Raw genomic sequence first — 21,219 nt, 5'->3', positions numbered from 1 at the left:
ATTGGGCTTGAACTCACGACCCAGAGATCATGAGTCCCATGTTCTACTGACTGAGCCAGCCAGGCGCCCCATGTCCCACGCCTTAAATATTATTAGTTATTAATTATTGAGGTACACAGCATAGCACCTGACACGTCGTAAGTATTGTTCATTCCATCAACATTTATTGACCACCTACTGTGGACCCAGCCCCTGTGCTTAATGCTGGGGACACAGAAGTGAACAAACCCGGCAAAACTTCCTGCCTTTGGCAGAGCTAACAGTTGAGTGGGGGGGGGGGGGGGAAATAAGGATAAATAAATAAAACAACTAATGTACTAGATAATGGGGAGAGTGATGAAAATATGAAACATGGGGGTAGAGAGTTTGGGGTATTTTTAAAACTTTTTTTTAATGTTTATTTTTGAGAGAGACACAGACAGAATGCCAGTGGGTTAGGGGCAGAGAGAGGGAGGCACAGAATCCAAAGCAGGCTCCAGGCTCCGAGCTGTCAGCACAGAGCCCGACGTGGGGCTTGAACTCACGAGCTGTGAGATCGTGACCTGAGCAGAAGTCGGACGCTCAACCGACTGAGCCACCCAGGTGCCCCTTGGGGCATTTTTTTTTTTTAAAACACAGCGAACGCCTCCTCGAGAAGGTGATATTTGAGCAAAGACTTGAAGGAGGTCACTTCTTCAAGTGGATATGGAGGGAAGGGTGTTCCAGGCAGAGGGAGCAGCCTGTGCAAAGGCCCTGAGGCAGGGGTGTGTCTGAGATATTTAAGGAGCAGCCAAGAGCCCAGTGAGGCTGGAGCAGAGTGGGGGTGAGTGGGAGGAAGCGAGGGCAGGGGGTGACGAGGCAGTGGTGCAGGACCTGGGGCCACTGGGAGGACTTCAGCGTTTCCTGAGTGAGGTAGGGACCTGCAAGCATTTTGGTTTTTGCTTTGTCTTAATTTTCCTCTGTTCGGGTGGAGGGTGGGGCGTGTCATTTGATTGTATAACTTCAAGTCCCTGAGACAGATCATCAGACTCTCGAAACTTCAACGCACCAACCTTTTGTCTGAAAAGAGCACAGCGCGAACAATAAGTATCTGTGTTTCCTATTACAATCTAGTTCTTAAAGTACATGTGCTCATCATGCTCTCTCGCACCGACCTGAGCATGCTCCCCTGGTCTGCCCATCCCACACTTGCCCGAGGAGGGGTGGAGGTGGGGCGTCTGATTGCTGAGTTCTCAAACTACGATTATTCGGTCAGACATCTTCCCTCATGAAGGGAGGAGAGACAACCTCAGGAAAGAGCCTCAAGCCCCTGCCACCACCCACCCCCGCCCCCCGCCAACCCCAGTTTCCTGGAGGTCACAAACCGTGCCCTAACAATCTTTCCATCGCCGGTGCTCACAGCAGTGCCTGGCCCAGAAACTGCCCTCTGAGCGTTTGTCAAATGAGTAATTGAGTGACAAACTGATTCAGACAAGAGGACTGGCCACATCTATCCTGTGACCACTGATGTTAGGGCGTGTGCAGAGGAAAGACAACCCAGCCCTGGGAAGGGCCCCCCCCCCCCCGTGCCCCACTTGCCCCAGGGCCCACCTGGTAGAAATGGCTGTTCTCTTGGGCTCCAGGAAAAGCCCCTCTTTCCTGGGGTCCTTTTCCCACTTCATGATTCATGGCTTAGTCGTTAGGCACAGTTCCTAAGTGGCAGGTCAACACTAAGCCCTAGGAGACTCAGAGACCCAGCGGCGGGGGGTGAGGGGGGTGGGTTCCGGGAAGCTCACCGTCTCACAAGTGCAGACCTTACCAAGTCAGAAGTTTTAGGTTCCTGGGGCTGCCGTAACAAGGTGCCACAGACTATGTGGCTTGAAACAACGGTAATTCATTCTTCCACAGGACAGGAGGCCAAAAGTCCGAAACCAAGGTGTGAGCAAGGTTGGTTCCTTCTGGAGGCTGTGAAGAAGAATCTGTCCTGTGCCTCTCTGCCCCAGTCCCTGCCTCCCCCTCCCAGGGCCCTCCACCCCCTGCCTGTCTCTGGGTCCTCTCTTCTGTCTCTTATAAGGACGCTTGTTGGATTCAGGGGCCCGCCCTAATCCAGGCTGATCTCATCTCAAGATCCTTAACTTAATTACCTCTGCAAAGACCCTTCCTTATTCCAAATTGGGTCACATCGACAGTTTCAGAGACACGGACGTATCTTTGGGAGGCCACCATTCAGCCCACTACACTGGGCAAGGCACTGCCCATGACCGTAGGGCTTGGAGGGAAGAGGCCTGGCCCTGGGGGAACAGGCCAGGGGACAGGAGTCTGTCAGAGCTCGAGGATGGGCCATGGGAGCCGAAGCCCCCACCCCTTGAGTCTCTTAGGCAGGCAAGGGGTGTGAGCTGACAAAGGCTGGGCTGAGGAGTGAGGCCCTCGGGTGCCTGGAACAGAGAGGGTAGGCCAGGGTAGGGCGGGGCCTGGCCTGGGTGAGACAGGCCGGGTGCCAGAGCCCTGCTGAGGCAGGCCTACAAGCCTGAGGCAGAAGAGAAGCCTGTTGAAAGAGTCTGAGTCAGGAGGGACAAGTTTGGTTTGCCTTTACTGGAAGTCCCGGCTGAGGCCCTGGGTGTTTTGTCTCAGTGGAGGCCCAGCTTTCCTTGGGAAGGTATCGGTGGACGTCAGTATGGCTGGGCCTGACTCCAGATGGGCTACTTCAGCAAAGGGTGTTTTGTGGGCAGATGGCCTTTTTTTTTGGGGGGGGGGGGGGTCCTTCAGCAGAGGAGGGGACAGGACCTGACTTACGAGCTCTCAGGCGCCCTCTGGCCGCTGTTGGGGTTGTAGGTCCGGGAATGGAGAGAGGACGGAGCTGGGAGAGATGCCACAAGTCAGCTGCTTGGGGGGCTGGACGAGGCAAGGGGCCAAGGCGGTGGTGGGAAATCACCAGCGATGCATTTCAAGAAGAGAGCTGCCCATTGGCCCTCCAGAAAACAGTGCTGCTTCCGGGTTTTATCATGACATCCTAGAATCCAGCAGCAAAAGGCAGGTGCTCGCGCAGAGTCTGAGAGACCTGGGGCCAGAGGACCCAGCCTGGGAAGGGCCACCTCCTTTGCTTCCCCTCCAGGCCCGTCCCACTGAGACCACTCCTGCCAGGCTGACAGGGGGACCCCAAGCACAGGCCATCAAACTCCCAAGATCACTGTGGCCAGGGCATTGTCCCTCCTTGGTCCTCCCTGTCCCCCATGGCTCAGAGCAGGCCCCACCCACCCAGAGGGGTATCTTGGGGTTGAAAACACCACACCTATGAGTCACTGTTCAACTTCGAGCTAGTGGCTGCCCCTCTCTGAGCCTCAGCCTCCTCCTCTGTAGAGTAGGGGTGATATCCAGTGGGATTATTCATGAAAAGCAGGCAGCACAGACCCTGGCACATAGTAAGAGCTTAATAAAGGTGTCTATTTCTATCATGTTTCTATCATGACATACTGAGGTCATCTCTGTGACCGCAACACCGTTCAGTAATAGCAGCTGGTGTTCACTGAGCATTTACTATCTGCCCAACACGACTGTAGGCACTTGACACAGAAGAGCTCATTTTATTCTAACGTAATCATAACAGCTTTAGGAGGTGGGTCCTATTATTATTCCCATTTTAGAGAGGAGGAGACTGAGGCACACAGGGCGAAGGGGCTTGCCCGGGGCCACACAGCCGGCGACCAGTAGAGGTGATGGAGAAAAAAGACTGTATCCTACCCCACAACCTGAGGTGGACGAGAGATGGAATAAAAGACACAAGCAAAGCAAAACCATAGAACGAATAGAAGAAAATACAGAAGAATGACTTTGTGACTTAAGAGAAGAGCCCCTTTAATGAAACACCATGGGTGGAAACCACAAGCGGGTAAGTCCTGTTGTATTGCAGCTGAGAATTTTCTTCCAAGAAAGGATATAATGGTGACACGAATCATCACATGGCAGAATGGGAGAATATGTTCGCAATGCCTCATACTGCACCTACCTCACAGGGCTGTTAAGAGAGTTACACGGCTCAGGAGCACCTGGGTGGCTCAGTAGGTGAAGCGTGCGACTTCGGCTCCCGTCACGATCTCATAGTTTGTGAGCTCAAGCCCCGTGTCGGGCTCCGTGCTGACAGCTCCGAGCCTGGAGCCTGCTTCGGATTCTGTGTCTCCCTATCTATGCCCCTCCCAGGCTCCTGCTGTCTCTCTCTCTCTCTCTCTCAAAAATAAATAAACATTAAAAAAAAATTTAAATAGTAAAAAACAAATAGGTGAAAGTAATTTGAGTAGTACATTTTATGTAGCCCAATACATCCACATTATTATTATTATTATAACGTAGACAGAATAAAAATGAATTAATGAGATGTGATATTTTACATCTTTTCTTTGTACTAAGTTTCCGAAATCCGGTGTGTATTTTACACTTACGGCACATCACAATTTGTATTTGCCGTATTTCAAGTGCTCGTACGTACATGTGGAGAGCAGAGATTTCGTGTAGGACAGATCGGATGGGACAGGGCACAGCTAGATTCTATGAGGAGCACGCGCAAATCAACGAGTAAAAGACAGCAACCCAAGTGCAAACAGGGCAAAGAATATGAACAGGCAATTTACAAAAGAGGAGAAACTGAAGGCGATCAAGCAAATGAGGAGATGCTCAAAGTGACCTGAAATCAGAGAAATGTGAAAGATAGCAATAGTGACGTCACTTGACATCGAGTCAGAGTGGTAAAAATCAGAAGCTGGATAAAGCTAACAGCTGGCGGGGATGTGGGTACATGGGACCCTCTGCACTGACAGAAGGTGTGGCTGGGGGCAGCTAGTCCAGGACGCCACACAGCAACGGACTGTGCCCTGTGATCCAGCATCTCTGCACCCAGGTCTCTCTCCTAGGGAGATTTCCACACAGGTCTCTGAAGGGATATGTCCAAGGCTGCAGTGCTGGGAGCTGGAGGCTGCCTGATGTCCATCCCCAGGGGACAGAGTCGTAAGACGTGAGGGATGCATCTGTGGAACATCAAGTAGAAATCAGAAGAAAACAGACGCAAGAGATTGGCAATACGGATGGATACTGAAGTCCTACTATAAGACAAGCAAACAAGCAAGCAAGCAATACAGTGCTACCTGGAAAAGGAAAGTAAGAAGCCAAATGTAATAGAATACTCACATAAAACAAGGCACATTTTCAAGGAAACATACAAACAGAAAGGTGCACATTAAGCCCACGGCAGTGTTGCACCAGAGATGGGAGGGAATTAGGGGGTATTTTTCCCTAATGTTTATTTTGAAATTTCCAAAGGTGTAGAAAACTCACAAGAAGGGGCACCTGGGTGACTCAGTTGGTTAGCATCCGATGTTTGGTTTCAGCTCAGGTCACGATCTCGAGGTTCGTGAGTTCAAACCCCGAGTCAGGTTCTGCGCTGACAGTGCGGAGCCTGCTTGGGATCCTCTCTCTCTCCCTTTCTTTCTTTCTGCCCCTCCCCTGCTCCTGCTCGCTCTTTTGCTCTCTCTCAAAATAAAGAAATAAACTTAAAAAAAAAAAAAAAAAAAGAGGGGCCCCTGGATGGCTCAGTCGGTTGAGGGACCGACTTTGGCTTGGGTCATGATCTTGCGGCTCGTGAGTTCAAGCCCTGCATCAGGCCCTGTGCTGACAGCTCAGAGCCTGGAGTCTGCTTCGGATCCTCTCTCTCTTTCTCTCTCTCTGTCCCTCCCCCACTCACTCTCTCTCTCAAAAATAAATAAACATTGGGGCGTCTGGGTGACTCAGTCGGTTAAGCGTCCGGCTTCGGCTCAGGTCATGATCTCGCGGTCTGTGGGTTCGAGCCCCGCGTCAGGCTCTGTGCTGACAGCTCAGAGCCTAGAGCCTGTTTCAGATTCTATGTCTCCCTCTTCCTCTGACCCTCCCCTGTTCATGCTCTCTCTCTCTCTGTCTCAAAAATAAATAAATATTTATAAATAAATAAATAAATAAATAAACAAACATTAAAAAAAGAAAACTTGGGGCGCCTGGGTGGCTCAGTAGGTTAAACACCTGACTTTGTTCAGGTCATGATCTCACGGTCCGTGAGTTCGAGCCCCACGTGGGGCTCTATGCTGACAGCTCAGAGCCTGGAGCCTGCTTCAGATTCTGTGTCTCCCTCTCTCTCCGCCTCTCTCCACTTGCTCTCTCTCTCTCTCTCTCTGTCTCTCAAAAACAAACATTAAAAAAAAAAAAAGAAAACTTAGGGCGCTTGGGTGGCTCAGTCGGTTAAGCGTCCGACTTCGGCTCAGGTCATGATCTCGCAGTTCATGACTTTGAGCCCTTCGTCGAGTTCTGTGCTGACAGCTCAGAGCCTGGATCTTGCTTCGAATTCTGTGCCTCCCTCTCTCTCTGTTCCTTCCCCACTTGCGCTCTGTCTCACCATCTCTCTCAAAAACAGAGAATAAAAAAATGTATGGAAAAAAAAGAAAACTCACAAGAACAGTAAAATAATACCCATATGCTTACTTACTCTCCTGGCTTCAGCGACAATTGTTACTATTTTGCCACATTTGCTCACACTCTCTCCCCTCCCCTCCTCTATATTAATACTAATGCATACCATATTATGACGTTGTATATAAGATATATACACATATGATTTTCTTCTGAGCTATTTGGCAGTCGCAACCATCACAAATTTACCACTAAAGAATTCAGTGTGTTTCTCCCACAAATAAGAACATTCTCTTATCCAACCACAGTGCAATGCCCACATTCAGGAAATTTAACCTGGACATGATACTATCTAAGATCCACCCACATTCAAATATCCTCGATTATCCCCAGAATATCTTTTGTAGCTGTTTCATCCTTTTCTTTTTGAAATTTTTATCAAGGATCCAATCAAGGATTATACATTGATTTTGGCTGTCATCTCTTTGTTTCCTTCAGTCTAGAACAGTTTCCCGGCATTTCATTCATTCATTCCTTCATTCATTCGATGAATAGATTGATTTTCCCTTTCATGACATAGATCTGTTTGAAGAGTCCAGGCACTTTTGGTTTTTGTTTTTTGGTTTGGGGTTTTTTGGTTTGTTTGTCGGCAGAATGCCCCTTAATCGGGAAGTATCTGGTTGTGTCCTTATGATTAGACTCAGGTTAAACACTTTGGACAGGACCAAGTACTTTGCAGGGGTCCTTCTCAGTACATCACAGCAAGATGCATGTGAGGTCAGCCTGTCCCATCCCTGATGATGTTAATTTTGATCATTTGGTTAAAGTGGTGACTGCCAACTTTCTCCATGGTGAATTTTCTGAGGTATCTTTTTCCCTCTGTAATTAACAAGTAATTTGTGGGCTGGTCCTTCGAGACTGTGTGAATATCTACTCCCCCACTGAGGAGCCTAGCCCGAATTAATTATTCCTCTACTGGCTGCAAAATGGGGATTTTCTCACTCAATCTTTCCTTCTGCACATTTTAGCTGGCACTCCAGACTTTTTCCTCCCCCCAAAGGGGCAGAGGTAGCACTCAGGTCTAAGCTCCTTAGCAGCTGGGCCCCCCAGCCTCTTGAGCTGTAACACTGGGTAAAGAGGTGGCCACCTCTGCGCCCTTGGACAACCCCCACACCCCTCCCTGGGCGCCTCATCAGTCAACAGGTGGATCCAGGTGGATTCTGCTCAGGACTCTGCTGTCCCCGTGGCCCCACATACTGTCCTCTTCAGGTGTGTGGGAGGCAGCTCAGATGCCAGGCACAAGCAGGGCAGTGGGTACAGTCCCACAGAGGACACTGGCCCAGCCACAGCAACCGATCACTCAGTGGGGATGGCAGAGGTCAGCAGAACAGGAAGAGAAGGACAATAGCTGTGCCCGTTGCCACGGCAGTGGCAGTGTTTGCCAGCTGGGTGGGGCCGGTCTCCCTCGAAGCCGGCAGCGGCTAAGCCCAGGCCCCACTCTCCTCTTCCACTTCTCCCCTCGGTAGGCCCTGGCGGGGCTGGGATGTGCAACAACTCACCCTGGGGACTGCAGAGACCCAGTTATTTAATGAGGCTTGATCAGAGTCGCAGCCGTTAGGGGCCTCCAAGAACTACAATTCCCAGAACACACAGCAAGCCCCTGGCCCAGCCCCAACTGCCCCAGCGGCCCCCGGCTTTGAAGTAGAACAAGGAATCCTCACCTGTCCTGGGAACTCAGCGTCCTGGTCTGCATGAGGTGCGTTCGTGTCTGCGTTTCTTGGACCTCCTCCTGCCTGAGAACTCTCGGTTACAAGCCAAACCTGGCGACGGTGAGATGGACACGTGTGCTGTCACCCTGCTCTGTGCCAGTCTCAGGACCCGGGCGTAGGTGGGGAGCACTGAGATGGAGGAGACAGCCTCATGAAAGAGCAATGGCTTGGGCTGGTTGGGTACCCCTTATAGTCTAGCACCTATTACGTGCTCAGTAAATATCCGCTGGCCTAACCAACAAGCAGACAGTCTATCTCTCCCTTGTCTTCCCTTCCATTACACCATTTCCCCCAGTTTTGCCAGCTCCTAGGATACGGCACTGCCCTGAAATGTGCTGTATCTCTCTGTCCGGCCTCCAGGCCTTTTGCACGCGCTGTTACGTCTACCAGAAGCACACTCAGCTTCCCCGTTGGTGTGTCTGTAGAGATAGGCCAGAGCCTGGCACGGAGCAGCAGCACATTAAATATTTGACGAGTGAATGAATGAATGAATGAATGCCCTTGTCCATTGTCCATCCCAGGAAGCAGGGACACTCGGGACCCTCCCTATTCATCTCGATCCTCCGCCCGCTCGCCGGCCTGGAATGAATGCCTCCCTTTTATCCGCTCCGAGGATGGCCGGGCCGGGTCGGGGGCAGACCGGGAGGAGGAGGGGATCGGGGGCTGCCCTGGGCCCCCTCCCGGGTCTCCTAAAGGGTCAGCTTTTCCGGACGTGGGGAGTTTACCTCTTGGCGAAACTCAGCCTCGGCCACCTGATGACCAGCCCCAATCCCTGCGCCCCTTACCACCCAAGACACCCCAGACCGACACTCATCCACCAGCACGTGGTCCAGGGGCCCCAGCTTCCCATTGGCTGCTCGTCTCCTTCCTTCCCCGCGATTGGCAGGGGCCCAGCCTCAGGTCCCCCCTCCGCGCCCTACGGTGGTACAGCCTGTCGTGGCTTAGGCGGGGTGGGAAGGTCCACTGAGCCGCGGCGCGGGGGGGGTGGGTCGGAAAGAGCCGGGCGAGGCGGAGGGATCCCTTTGGAATGTTTCCGTCGAAACCACCCGGGGCGGGGCGGCACGGCGCGGATTGGCCACGAGCGTCGGACGGCCGCTTCTGATTGGCGGGGCGCGGGCGCCGGCCCCGCCCCCCTGGCCGCGGCTGCGGGAGAGGCCCGGCCCGGAGTTTGCGGAGGGCCGAGCGGGGCGCGCGCAGGGTGGCGGCGGCGGCGCAGGTGAGTGCCCCCCGCGGACGGGGCGCGGCGCGGCCGCTCCGGGGACCCCAGCGCGGGCCTGCGGGGCCGCAGACGCGCGGGGATCCGGCGGATCGAGCGGGGCGGGGCCGGCCCCAGGGACATGGCTGGAAGTCTAGGTTGGGCGCCAGGATGCCCGAGGCCCCTTCCCAGAGGGGCGCCTGTCTTTCCGCTGGGGGCAGGGTCAGACGCTTCCCGCCGCTCAAACGGGGCCGACAGGCCACCCTGCCCCCTGCGCTCCTCTGGACAGTCCCCCTCCCGGCAGGGAGAGGCGCGGGGTCGGTATTTCTGAGCCCTGCCTGGGCATCTCCCTGGAGGTGGCCTCGTCCCCAGCCTCCAGGGCCTAGAGGAACCTGGGGAGGACCGAGGTCCCGACAATAATAATGAAGAAAATCACCCCGGCTGGCACTTGCTGAACGCTTCCATGTCAGGCATTTAGCATGCGTATCAGTGGGTCTAAACACCTCATGGAAGGCACGCTTACTTCTTTTAGAAGTGAAGCAACAGACCCAGGAGGTAGAGTGACTTGCCCAGGGTGACACAGCTAGTGACTTGCCCAGGGTGACACAGCTAGCTAGTTAAGTGGCAGATCTGGAACTCGAACCCGTGCTGCAGATTCCAGATCTGGAGTCTCAGCCACTAGACCACATGGCTCTGTGGCCTGTCTGCTTGCTGCTATCCCCAGCCCCCAACCATACACATCTGGCCACACCTGCCGGTTTTTGCTTTCCCCCTAAGAGGTCACCAGACATCAGCCCTACTTTGCCTCCCCTGAGCTGGAAAGGCAAGGTCTGAATACCAAGGTCCAAAGAAGAGAGTGACGTCTGTGGGGGACATAGGGGGCCTGCACGTTGGGGTCCTTTGCCCCCTGGGCCCCTCTGGGAAGCCTGGGCTGAGGCCCTGGGCAGTACGCGTTCTCCCGGAAACACCCGGGAGCCGGTTTTTCAAGACTGAATCAGAGGCCTCCCCCTCCCTCCTCCTCTCCGAAGCAATATCCTACTGGAAAGGGGAGGCTGGGTGTGGTGTCCCCCCCTCCCCCAGTTTATGTCAGCCCCCAGGAACCCCCTTCCCTGCTTCCTGCTGCCCCCACTGCACTTCTGCGTGGTTGTGGCGTTGCTAAGTTTCAGGCCCTTCCCAGGGAAGAGAGGGTGGGAATGCTGGGATTCCAGCCAATGTGCTTGGCGCCCAAGCTGACGCTCTTTTCCTCCATCCCTATGTTCAGGTTTGAGGGGAGACTGGGAACGTGGGGAGGGGGTGGCCGTTAGCAACTCCACGGCAGGCATGTTCCGAGGATAGGAGGGCTCAGAGTAGGCGGGATGAGGGCATAAGGCACATCCATTCATTCTACACTTACTGAGCACCTACCATGTGCCAGGCACTGTTGTTGGGACAGAGAACACAATAGTGAACAAGACAAAACTCCCAGCTCTGTGGGAGCTGCCATTCTCGTGGACACAACCAAGTTAACAAGGAAATAAAGATCCCTGCAGACGGGAGAAGTGCTCCGTGCTATGAATAAAAGTGCTATGAATAAAATATGAGGGGGTGGCTCGGTAGAATCTGTTGGGCAAGGCGGGGGTGGGGGTGGGGCTCTTGGAGGAGGGGACTTCAGAGACAGGGTCTGAATGACAAAAAGTAAGCAGCCATGGGAAGATCGGGCAGGGGGCACGGCCAGGGCAAAGGCTCTGAGGCTAGACCAAGCTTGGAATAGTGTGGCTGGGGCACCGGATAAGGCCACAGTGGCAGTTCCGCAGGGGTCTGTGGCTCATATTAAGGAGCTCAGAGCTTTTCCCCTGTGAGGTGGGAACCTGTTGTAAAATTGGAAGCCGGGTAGTGACGCGATCTGGTTTACATTTTAAAATAGAGACACGAAGTTAAATAGCAGCCTAAGACTGGAAGACAAGAGTTCTGCCAGGGCAACGTGTAATTAAGTTCATGGGCCTGAGCTGTCTGGACCAGAGGGGCGGTTCCTACAGGCTGGGGCAAGCCAGGGAGGCTGCCTGGAGGAGGTGGCTTAGCATAGGCCTCGGCAGGCAGGCAGAGAGGACTGGGATGTTCCCTGGCAGGGCAGGGGAGGAGGCAATAATCATAATGACAATCATAGTAACAGTTCCCTTAAATTGAATGTCAGGCAAAATGCTTGTTAATGCTAATCAGGTTGTATTCGTGATCTCTTTGGACTCCCATAAGCACCTTGAGAAACAGGAATTCTGCCCATTTTTTCGGATGAGAAAACCGAGGCCCCATCACATGAAGTGACTTGCCCACGGCCACACAGCTGGTAAGTGGCAGGGGTGGGATCTGAACCCAGGCCATCCTGCCTCTTGTAGCCTGGAAGGCAACTTCATTAATCACTCACTTTCTTCACCACCAGTATTCCCTCCTCACAGGTGAGGCCATGGAAACTAGCCTGAACCAGGGCAGCAAACGTAGGCAGAGTGAGGAGTCTGGGAACTGGTGATCTGGATGTGGGGGCCCTGGGAAAAGGGGGAAGTTTGAATCTTAGCAACTGACTGAAAGATGATGGGACAGATGGAACCAGTAGGAAAAATCACCCTTTATGGAACCCTTATTGTGCGCCCACATGCGTGATTTCCTTGGAGCTCAGAGAAGTTAAGACACTTGCCCAGGGTCACACAGCTAGTAAGTGGAAAAGCCAGGTTCCAGACTCATGTTCTCGGCCTCCTGCTAAAATGTATGAGGAGCAGCAGAAGGAGAACCAGGGGAGGGGATGATGAGGATTCGTGGTGGTTTTGTTTGTTTAAGCATCATTGAGTGTGATGAAATACCTTCATACCCCGAGGCAAAAGTTTTGGTTCATTCAGAATTTTCTTTTTTGTCAAATGTTCTGTGAGCGCCTTCTGCGATGGGTGCTGGAGATAGAGAGGTGGATAACCGATGAAAGGCTGGTCTCTTGGGCGCCTGGGTGGCTCGGTCAGTTAAGCGTCCCACTTCGGCTCAGGGCGTGATCTCACGGTTCATGAGTTCGAGCCCCGCGTCAGGCTCTGCGCTGACAGCTCAGAGCCTGGAGCCTGCTTCGGATTCCGTGTCTCCCTCTCTCTCTGCCCCTGCCCCGCTTGCGCTCTGTCACTCTCTGTCTCTCAAAAATAAATAAAAACATTAAAAAAAAATTAAAGAAAAAAAAAAGACCAGTCACTTGAAATGTCTAAAGAGTGCCCGCAAGTCAAGAAGAAAAAAGATAGGCATTACGATAAAAAACAAACTGAATGCAATTTTTTTTAAATGTATCAGTTTTATTATTATTTTTTTTAACGTTTATTTACTTTTGAGACAGACAGAGACAGAGCATGAATGGGGGAGGGGCAGAAAGAGAGGGAGACACAGAATCCGAAGCAGGCTCCAGGCTCCGAGCTGTCAGCACAGAGCCCGAAGCGGGGCTCGAACTCACAGACGGCAAGATCATGACCTGAGCCGAAGTCGGCTGCTTAACCGACTGAGCCACCCAGGTGCCCCCTGAATGCAATTTTTAAAATCGGGCAAAGACTTAAACAGGCAGTTTGCAACAGGACAAATCCAACCAGTTCATGAACGTGTTAACAGTTGTTCGGCATCACTGATGACGAAGGGAGTAAAAACGAAACTGCGATGAGAGGTGAGGGAGACACGCTCCGTGTCTGTGTGGCCGGATGGAGCACCTACCCTGCACCCAGCACCATGCTGGGAAGTGAGAGCTGAGATCACAGAGGTGGGGCTTGCGTGTTTGCTGGGGAGACAGTACCCCCTCGAGGGCAGGGACTACAGAGCCAGGCACGGGGACTGGTGGGCTAATGACTATTAGGATCATTCCTTCATCCATCCCTGCATTCATTCGACAAATGCGTACTGAGCACCTACTACACCCCCGGGCACTGTTTTCTGTGCTAAGAATATAGGGATGAGCAAGGCAGACAGAATGCCTTGCCCTTTCCCAAAACAGTGAACGAGAACAGTGGGTGAAATCTGCATCCCACCTGAAAGAGGTGTGACAGTGTCTGTGTGGATGCCACAGGGCGCAGTCAAGTGCAAAACCTCGGACACTCGATTGTACCTGGTGTGTTAGAGGGGCAGGGACCGGGCCCGTGTGCCTGGGAGGACCGAGCAAGGGGGAGAGCGGGAGAAGGTGGGGGCAGGGAGGCTATGGGGGCAGGTCTTTTGGGGCGTGTGGGTGGAGGGGAGGACGGTGACTTTTACTCTGAATGAGGTGGGAGCCCCGGGAGGGGTCGAAGCAGAGGACAGAGGTGAGACAGGACTTGTGTTTTACAGGATCATTCTGGCTGCCGTGTTGACCGGAGACCGTGGAGGGTGAGGGCAGAAGCCGGGAGACTCGGAGGAGGCAACCGCACTAGTGTAGGTGAGAGATGATGGGGCTGGACCAGGCGCCCCTAGAGGAGGCGGTGGAGAGCAGACGAATGAATGTGGGAGCAAATGAACGGATGCGTGAGTGTGAGTGCAGCGCACTGGGCTTGGCGGAATCCGGGAGGGCTCCCTGGAAGAGGAGAGTTGAAGGGAGGGAGCGGGAAGTCCCCTTTACACAGAAGAATATCGTTTGGCATGATGTGATCCTCAGCACAGCCTGGCCAGGTGAGTGTCCCCGTCTGCAGAACAGGCATCCGAGGCCCAGGGAGAGCGAGTGGCCTAGGGAACCACTTTGCACGTGGGGGGCAGACAGACCCGAGAGTGCTGCCGGCTTCTGTGGCTTAGGGTGGCTTCTGTGGCTTAGGGCGCGTGGCTTGAAAATGAAACCTGACCTCCTTCCCATTCTGGGAAGCCGGCACGGTCGACCCCTCCTACGCCCAGGACTTCTTCAACCCCCCCTCTCCACGCATCGCTCTCTCTGTTCCAGTTACACTGGCCCCTTGCTGCTCTGTGAGCAGAGTCCGCGAGTCTGCTCAGAGCCCTCCCGCGGCTGCCCCCTCACTCAGAGCGAAAGCCTAAGTCCTGCCTGGGCCCTTCAAGGCCCTGCCCGCTCTGCCCTATCCCTCCCTGCCCTCACCTCCTCCTGCTGTCCCTCTCACCACTCTGTTCCAACCGTGCAGGCCCACTTGCTGTCCCTCAAACACATGCCAAGCGTGTCCCCATCTCAGGGCCTTTGCACTGGCGGTTCCCTCTGCCTGGAGCTGTCTTGCCTCACATCGTTGTATGGAGGCTTCTTCCTGTCATTCGAGTCTCAAGTTCAGCTTCACCTGCTCAGAGAGGCCCTCCTTGATTTTGTCGGTAGAAGCACTTGTCTTGTTTTACTGTCTTCATAGCACCCTTAGAAATTATACTAGGCTTTTACACATTGGCTTGCTCACTGCGCATTTCCTCTGGACTGTATGCTTCGGAAAAGCGTGAACAGAACCCCAGCTGGCGTATATGGCACCCAGGAGAGAGTTAGAAAGAGGCAGGCCTTCCTCCCAGCAAACACATCAGCTTGGCATGTAGCTCGACGAGCCAGAGCAGAGGCTGAGTTTCAGTCCCACTCGCCACCTTGGTCTGGTGCTTTTGCACAGTGAACAACCTGTGGAACTGCATACAGTGCCCCTAGTCAGGGACCTTGCTCATCTTACTGAAGGCAGTATCTAAAATGGTGCATGGCATATAGTAAGTATGCGAAAGATACTTATTTGAAAGGAGGGTGGGAGAGAGAAACTGAGAGAATAGCAGTAGGAGAAAGAAAGAAAGTGTATCAGGACAAGTTTTGCTACAGTAACCGACAACCTCCAAAATGTTAGTGGCTGAATTCCACAAAGGTTTATTTTTTTAGTCCTGCTACGTCTCCATTGCAGCTCAGTAGGGGGTTCCATTCGTCATAGTCCGTTGTGACTCGGGGCCAGGCTGATGGTGCTGCCACCTGGACAAATGTGTCAGGTCACCCTGCCTGGGAGACGCAGACCCCCGGAGGCTCTTGATCTAGGACTGAAATGCTTCAGCCCAGAAATGCCATGTGTCCCCTCCTCTCACAGCTCATTGGCCAGAACTAGTCATACGCCTGCCCAGTCACAGGGAGGTCAGTAAATGTCACCTGGCTGTGTGCTTTGAAGGGAGAGTCGGAAACTTTTTGTGCACAGCACTAGTGGCTGCAACCAGTAGAAAAAGGAGGGGACACTGGAGGCACCTGGGTGGCTCAGTCAGTGAAGCATCTGCCTCTTGATTTCAGCTCAGGTCTTGATCTCAGGGTCGTGGGCTCAAGCCCCGTGTTGGGCTCCGCACTGGGCGTGAAACTTACTTTAAAAAAATAGTAATGAATAAACACCTAGAAGAATGAAGAGAAACGTAACCGCTTTGAGCCTCCACCTTCTCATTAAGTGGGCGTATCCGTAGCAAAATATTGTCCCCATATCACAACGTCGTGTGAGGATTAAGTAAGGTCACAGAGCACTTTGCACGGGGTCGTAGTAGGTGTTATAGCTGCTGCGGTTACTTCTGTACCGGTACATAAACGCTGGGAGTGGGTTTTGAACCGAGGCCAGTCTGTTCATCGGGTCAGCAGTGTGCTCCTAGTGGGGGAGAGGCGGCCCGAGGCCACCGCCCAGGCCCTGAGCCCGCTTTCCCGCCCTGCAGGTCTCCTGAGTGTGCCCCCTGCTTCTCACCGCTCATGCCGCTGGGACTGGGGCGGCGGAAAAAGGCGCCGCCTCTGGTGGAGAATGAGGAGGCCGAGCCAGGCCGTGGGGGGCTGGGCGTGGGGGAGCCGGGGCCCCTGGGTGGGGGTGGGGCGGGGGGGCCCCAAATGGGGTTGCCCCCGCCTCCCCCGGCCCTGCGGCCCCGCCTCGTGTTCCACACCCAGCTGGCCCACGGCAGTCCCACTGGCCGCATCGAGGGTTTCACCAACGTCAAGGAGCTGTATGGCAAGATCGCCGAGGCCTTCCGGCTGCCGGCTGCCGAGGTACCCACCGGGGAGCCGGGCACCAGGGTCCCTGACGGCGGGCTGAGGCCTGGGCGTGCGTCCTGTCCATGAGCCGCGGCTCAGTTGCTGAAGGTGCATACGCCGACACCAGCTCCCTACTGGAGGAACTGGTGGGGTCACACTGGGTGCTAAGTTCCCATCAGTCATTAGGGCGCCTGCACCCCAGCAAACTGTGGGGAACTGGAGAGTAGGGCTGGGTGCTGAGTTCCCATTAAGCATTGGGAGGCCTGTGCCCCAGTGGACTGCGGAGATGGATGGCCAGGGCTGGATGCTACCTTCCCATGATGCATCGGGAGGCTTGTGCCCCAGTTGATTATGGGGTCTGGCGGTCAGATGTGAGGTTCGTTTCTGTGGGATGCATTGGGAGGCCTGACCCCAAGGACTTGGGGGGCTGAAGGCAGGGGGACAAGAAGGGCCGCAGTGGGACTGAGCAGGAAGTAGATGCAGGGGTCTCAGTAGGGGTGGCGGGTATTCTGTGCCCCTTCATTCATTCCACAAGCCCTTTACTGAGCACCCACTGTGTGCCAGGCTCTGTGCCCTGGAACCAGCAGAGAGTTTTTGCTAGGACAGAAATCCCGGCTCTAGAAGAGCTGCATCCCAGTGGAGGCCAGTCTGGGGGTGGTCAGGCCCCGGGGTGGGGACCCCCAGCCCTTTCCCAGCTCCCTTTATCCCCCCGGGTTGTGGTTAGCAAAGGGCGAGGGATGAAGGTGAGGGTTGAGTGTCTCCCCCCATGCAGGTGATGTTCTGTACCCTCAACACCCACAAAGTGGACATGGACAAACTCTTGGGGGGCCAGATCGGGCTGGAGGACTTCATCTTCGCCCACATCAAGGGGCAGCGCAAGGAGGTAGAGGTGTTCAAGTCCGAGGAGGCGCTGGGACTCACCATTACCGACAACGGGGCCGGCTATGCCTTCATCAAGGTGCCTGGGGTGGATGGGGACACCCGGGTCCTAAGGGTAAAGATTGGCCGTAGGACCCAAGGGCCGAGCCAAGGGGACTCACGGCTCCTTTCCCCACAGCGCATTAAGGAGGGAAGCGTGATCGACCACATCCAGCTCATCAGCGTGGGGGACATGATTGAGGCCATCAACGGGCAGAGCCTGCTGGGCTGCCGCCACTACGAGGTGGCCCGTCTGCTCAAGGAGTTACCCCGAGGCCGCACCTTCACGCTGAAGCTCACAGAGCCCCGCAAAGCTTTTGGTGAGGGGGCTGCCCCCCGCCCGGAACCCCTGTCGTCGCCCTATTCTCTTGGGTTCAGGCTACAGTGGCAGGGAGCCACCAGCAGGTGGCGCCCAAACCCAGCCAGCTGCGGCGGAATGGAGGGGTAGCCCCGCCCTGCCCTGGGGAGGGGTGCTGGCTCCCTGCCCAGCCCCGGAGGGCCAGAGCAAGGAGGAAGTTGCCCCCGCACCCAGCTTCCCGGAACCATTAGCCCAGCCAAGCGCCCCCAACCCTGGCGAGCCCCCCCAGCCTGGAGAGGCCAGGGTTGGCTGCCCTGTGCCAGTACCCCCTCTTTTCCGTCTGGCTTCACTAACTCTCTGGAATGGGCCTGAGGCCCCCGAGGTTGGGGGTGGGGGACTCTCAAAAGCTTCCCCCCGCAGACAGGGCTGGTCCTTGGCCCAGCAGCTATATCTCCTTGGCCTTGGGGAGAGCAGCTCACGACCCAGGCCCCACCCCCTTCCTGTCCCTCTTGCCCTGGGAACGGGGCCCCCTTCTGTCTCCCCTCCAGCCTTTTCCATTCCCAGCCCCTGGCTGTCCTTCCCCAGTCCATGCCAAGCCTGAGTCGGGAGTCCTGCCCTCCTGGGGTCACCTCAGGCCCCATCTCCCCAGAGCCTGCAGAAGCTTCCAGAAGGTAGAAGAGGGTAACTGAGGCCAGGATGCCTGGGGTCCCGCCCAGGGCATGCTGGAATTGGGCTTCCCCGACCCTCACTCACCCCTCGCCTGCCTCCCACAGACATGATCAGCGTACGCTCAGGGGGTGGCCGCCCTGGCTCTGGCCCCCAGCTGGGCACTGGCCGAGGGACCCTCCGGCTCAGATCCCGCGGCCCCGCCACAGTAGAGGATGTGGTGAGTGCTGTAGCCCAGCCCGCTCCCTCCTTCCCCGCGCACCCATAGGTGGCCGCATCCTTTGTTAGCTGAGGACCTCGGAGCACTAGATGCTACCTCTGCCACATCCCAGCTCTGGGACCTCTGCTGGGCAAGTGGGCCTCAGTTTCCTTGTGTGTAAAATGGGACGATAACACCCAGGGTTGTGGTGAGGATGAGCTGTGGCTTAATACACGGGAAGTGGTGAAAAGATCGTGCGGCACTCAGTAAGTACGATGGCAAACGTACTCACATCACTGTGGTGTCGCTGTCCCTCCTTCTACCCACCCCCCAGCCCTCAGCCTTTGAGGAGAAGGCCATTGAGAAGGTAGATGACCTTCTGGAGAGTTACATGGGCATCCGGGACACGGAGTTGGGTGAGTGGGGACACCTGGATCTGGGGATGGGTGCGAGTTTGGGGGAGGGGCTTCTAGGTCCTGCGGGGCTGGGTGTCTCCTGAGTACCTCTGCCATCTGTGCTTCCGTTCCGCCCCCTACCCTTGTCCAGCGGCCACCATGGTGGAGCTCGGAAAGGACAAGAGGAACCCGGATGAGCTGGCGGAGGCCCTGGACGAACGGCTTGGTGACTTTGCCTTCCCTGATGAGTTTGTCTTTGACGTCTGGGGTGCCATTGGGGATGCCAAGGTCGGCCGCTTCTAGGCCTCCCTCCAGACCTCTCAGTGACCTGGCTCCGCTTGGTGGGAGCCCCCCGTGGGAGGGACACCGTGGCCTGGACCCCAGCATCCGGCTTGGACCTGGCTCAGCAGCCCGAGGATGATGCAGAGTGGAGGTGGGGCCAGGCCCCTGCCCTACTCCAATCGGTACCACCCCTCCCCAGCTCCCGCCCTGGGTGGGGTCCCCGGTCCCCCCTTGCCCTGTTCCCCACCTACCTCAGCCGGGCCGGGCGCGGGGAGGGACCAGCCAGATTGGGCGTCCACCCCCGCCCCCAACACTTTCCGCATCAGCTGCCAAACTGGTCCCTCTGTCTCCCTGGGGCCTGTTTTGGGGGTCGTGACCTCCCTAGTTTCCTGCTGCAGGGAATGCAGAAGGGGGGCATCCCCCCTCAGCAAATGCAATAACGCCCTCCCCCTCCACGCCCCCCCCCCCCCACCAGAGGAACCCCCTCGCTGTGGAGTCTGTTACCTCTGCGTTTGAAATACTAGTCTGCTGTGAACCCCCCAACCTCCCTCCCTCCCCTGCCCCCGTGTCTCCCTCAGCCCAGCCCCGGACAGAAGGGGCAGGAGGGAGGATGGCGGTGGGCTTTTGTATCTGAATTTGCTGTCTTGAACATAAAGAATCTATCTGCCGTTGGACCTGTGTGGCGGCTTCAGGGTGGGAGAAGGGGGTGAGCCAGGGCTGGGAAAGAATGTAGCAGCTGAAATCCATCCCCTTCAGGCTCCAAATTGAATTAGGAGCCTGCCTGGGCCACCCTCCCCCCGCCCCCCACACCCGTTCTGCCTGACGAGGTTTCTGGCCGTGGGCCACCAGGCTTCCTGTCAAAGGCCGGAGCTTCTCGGCCTACTGGGGTTCAAGTCTTGCTCCCTCTTGAACGAAGCTCCCGCCACCTCAAGCCTGAGGCGCACCGTGGGCGCAAGACTGTGGGCTACAGCCCGGCCCGGCCCGGGGCCGTGGGGAGCACCAGGGCCCGGAGGGGTATGGAAGCCTGGCTTGGGAAAAGAAAGATGGCGGGCCCAAGGCGGAGGCCTGCCAGGGCAAATGCTGTGGGCAGGAGCCCTGCCCCCCAAGACCGAGGGGAGCAGTCATGACGGAGCCCCCACTCCTGCCCGCTCTGGACGTGTGGGGTCCGCTGGCGTCCACGGCGCGCACTGGACATAAACCCCGCGTGCTTGTTTTGACAACCCACTTCATCCTCAAGGATTTGAGTGGGGATCAAGGAAGGGGGGTGGGACCCCGGCCAGACCTGGAGGGAAGGGCAGGAATTGAAGCAAGGGGGGCCAGGCCAGAGGTCCCGGCAGGAATGTGTGAGCTCAGCCCGCTCCCCTCTTCCATCCCTATTTCCAACAAGAGGGTGAGGGGCCTGCCCAGGAAAGGGCAGCTGGGAGGACCGGCTGGGCCTGGGGTGTGCGCGCGGCCCGCAGTTGTGTTCTTGGGGTGGGACGGAGACAGCTGATGTTGGGGTCCCAGCACCCACGGGTGCCCCCTGTGTCCGTGCTGGTAAACAGCTCGGGTCGCGCCTCCGTGTTTCGAGAGTACGACTGTGTCTCTCAGGGAGTTGGCCGTCTGCGGCTCTGCTGAGGGAAGAACGTGACTGTCTCCGTGTTCCCGGGTGTCTGGGTGTAACTGGCGGCACCTCTGTGTGGAGGGCGGCCGAGGAGGCGCGTCTCGACGTGGCCGAGGCCGCGAGCGAGGGTGTCCCTGCGCTTTTCTGTTTGCGGGGTAGGTGTTGACCAGCCAGATCCCAGGATGTCCAGGAGGTGCAACCCATTGTGTCTTGGGTGCGTGCAGTGTACCTGTGGGCCTGTCTCGGACTGTGAGGGGGTGTCTCCGGGTGATACAGACCGTGGCTGTCTCAGTGCTGAGACTGGGTCCCGCAGCGCTAAGGGGCCTGCGTTTCAGCGCGTTGGGAGAAGTCTGAGCCAGTGACTGTCGGGGCATCTCTGGGGGTGACACCGTCTCAGTGAGTTCACGGGTAGGACGACAGGTGACCCCAAGGCTTTGAGGAACGTGGCTGCTGCTGTGCTGGGGACAGAGTTGACAGTATCTGATCTCAGGGTGTTAAGGGATATGATTGTGTTGTTTTAGGATGGGAGACTGTGTGTGTGTGTGTGTGTGTGTGTCCCCTGCTTGTCAGGGCGGGAGGGGAGGTCGCCGTCATGTGTCCACAGGTGGCTTGGGACTTCTGAGT

The 21,219-nt window shown here is 56.0% G+C and overlaps 1 protein-coding gene and 1 long non-coding RNA gene across 6 annotated transcripts; one reads left to right on the top strand and one right to left on the bottom strand.

Moving 5' to 3' along the window:
• Positions 1-4,340: 4,340 nt before the first annotated feature.
• On the bottom strand, positions 4,341-8,971 carry LOC109253980 (uncharacterized). The gene is made up of 3 exons (XR_002074605.2): positions 8,876-8,971; positions 8,103-8,279; positions 4,341-4,973 (listed from the first exon to the last, which is right to left on the bottom strand). It is a non-coding gene; the product is annotated as an uncharacterized LOC109253980 (long non-coding RNA).
• Positions 8,113-19,666, top strand: GIPC1 (GIPC PDZ domain containing family member 1). 5 transcript variants are annotated; one of them, XM_019427457.2, is made up of 9 exons: positions 9,241-9,366; positions 11,575-11,665; positions 13,648-13,735; positions 15,928-16,249; positions 17,007-17,192; positions 17,292-17,472; positions 18,224-18,336; positions 18,650-18,731; positions 18,862-19,666. In XM_019427457.2, the coding sequence occupies exons 4-9, from the start codon at positions 15,962-15,964 to the stop codon at positions 19,011-19,013; spliced, it is 1,002 nt and encodes a 333-aa protein (XP_019283002.1). In that variant the 5' UTR covers positions 9,241-9,366; positions 11,575-11,665; positions 13,648-13,735; positions 15,928-15,961; the 3' UTR covers positions 19,014-19,666. The 5 variants fall into 5 exon arrangements, with proteins under 5 accessions (XP_019283006.1, XP_019283004.1, XP_019283002.1 ...); XM_019427460.2 differs by having other exon boundaries at positions 9,252-9,366; positions 11,542-11,665; positions 13,648-13,731; XM_019427456.2 differs by having other exon boundaries at positions 9,252-9,366; positions 11,542-11,665.
• Positions 19,667-21,219: the final 1,553 nt, after the last annotated feature.

Source organism: Panthera pardus, unplaced genomic scaffold, assembly GCF_024362965.1.
Source record: "Panthera pardus isolate Hobbes unplaced genomic scaffold, ASM2436296v1 HiC_scaffold_8, whole genome shotgun sequence".
Classification (NCBI taxonomy): Eukaryota; Metazoa; Chordata; class Mammalia; order Carnivora; family Felidae; genus Panthera; species Panthera pardus.
This window is presented reverse-complemented; position numbering and strand designations above follow the sequence as displayed.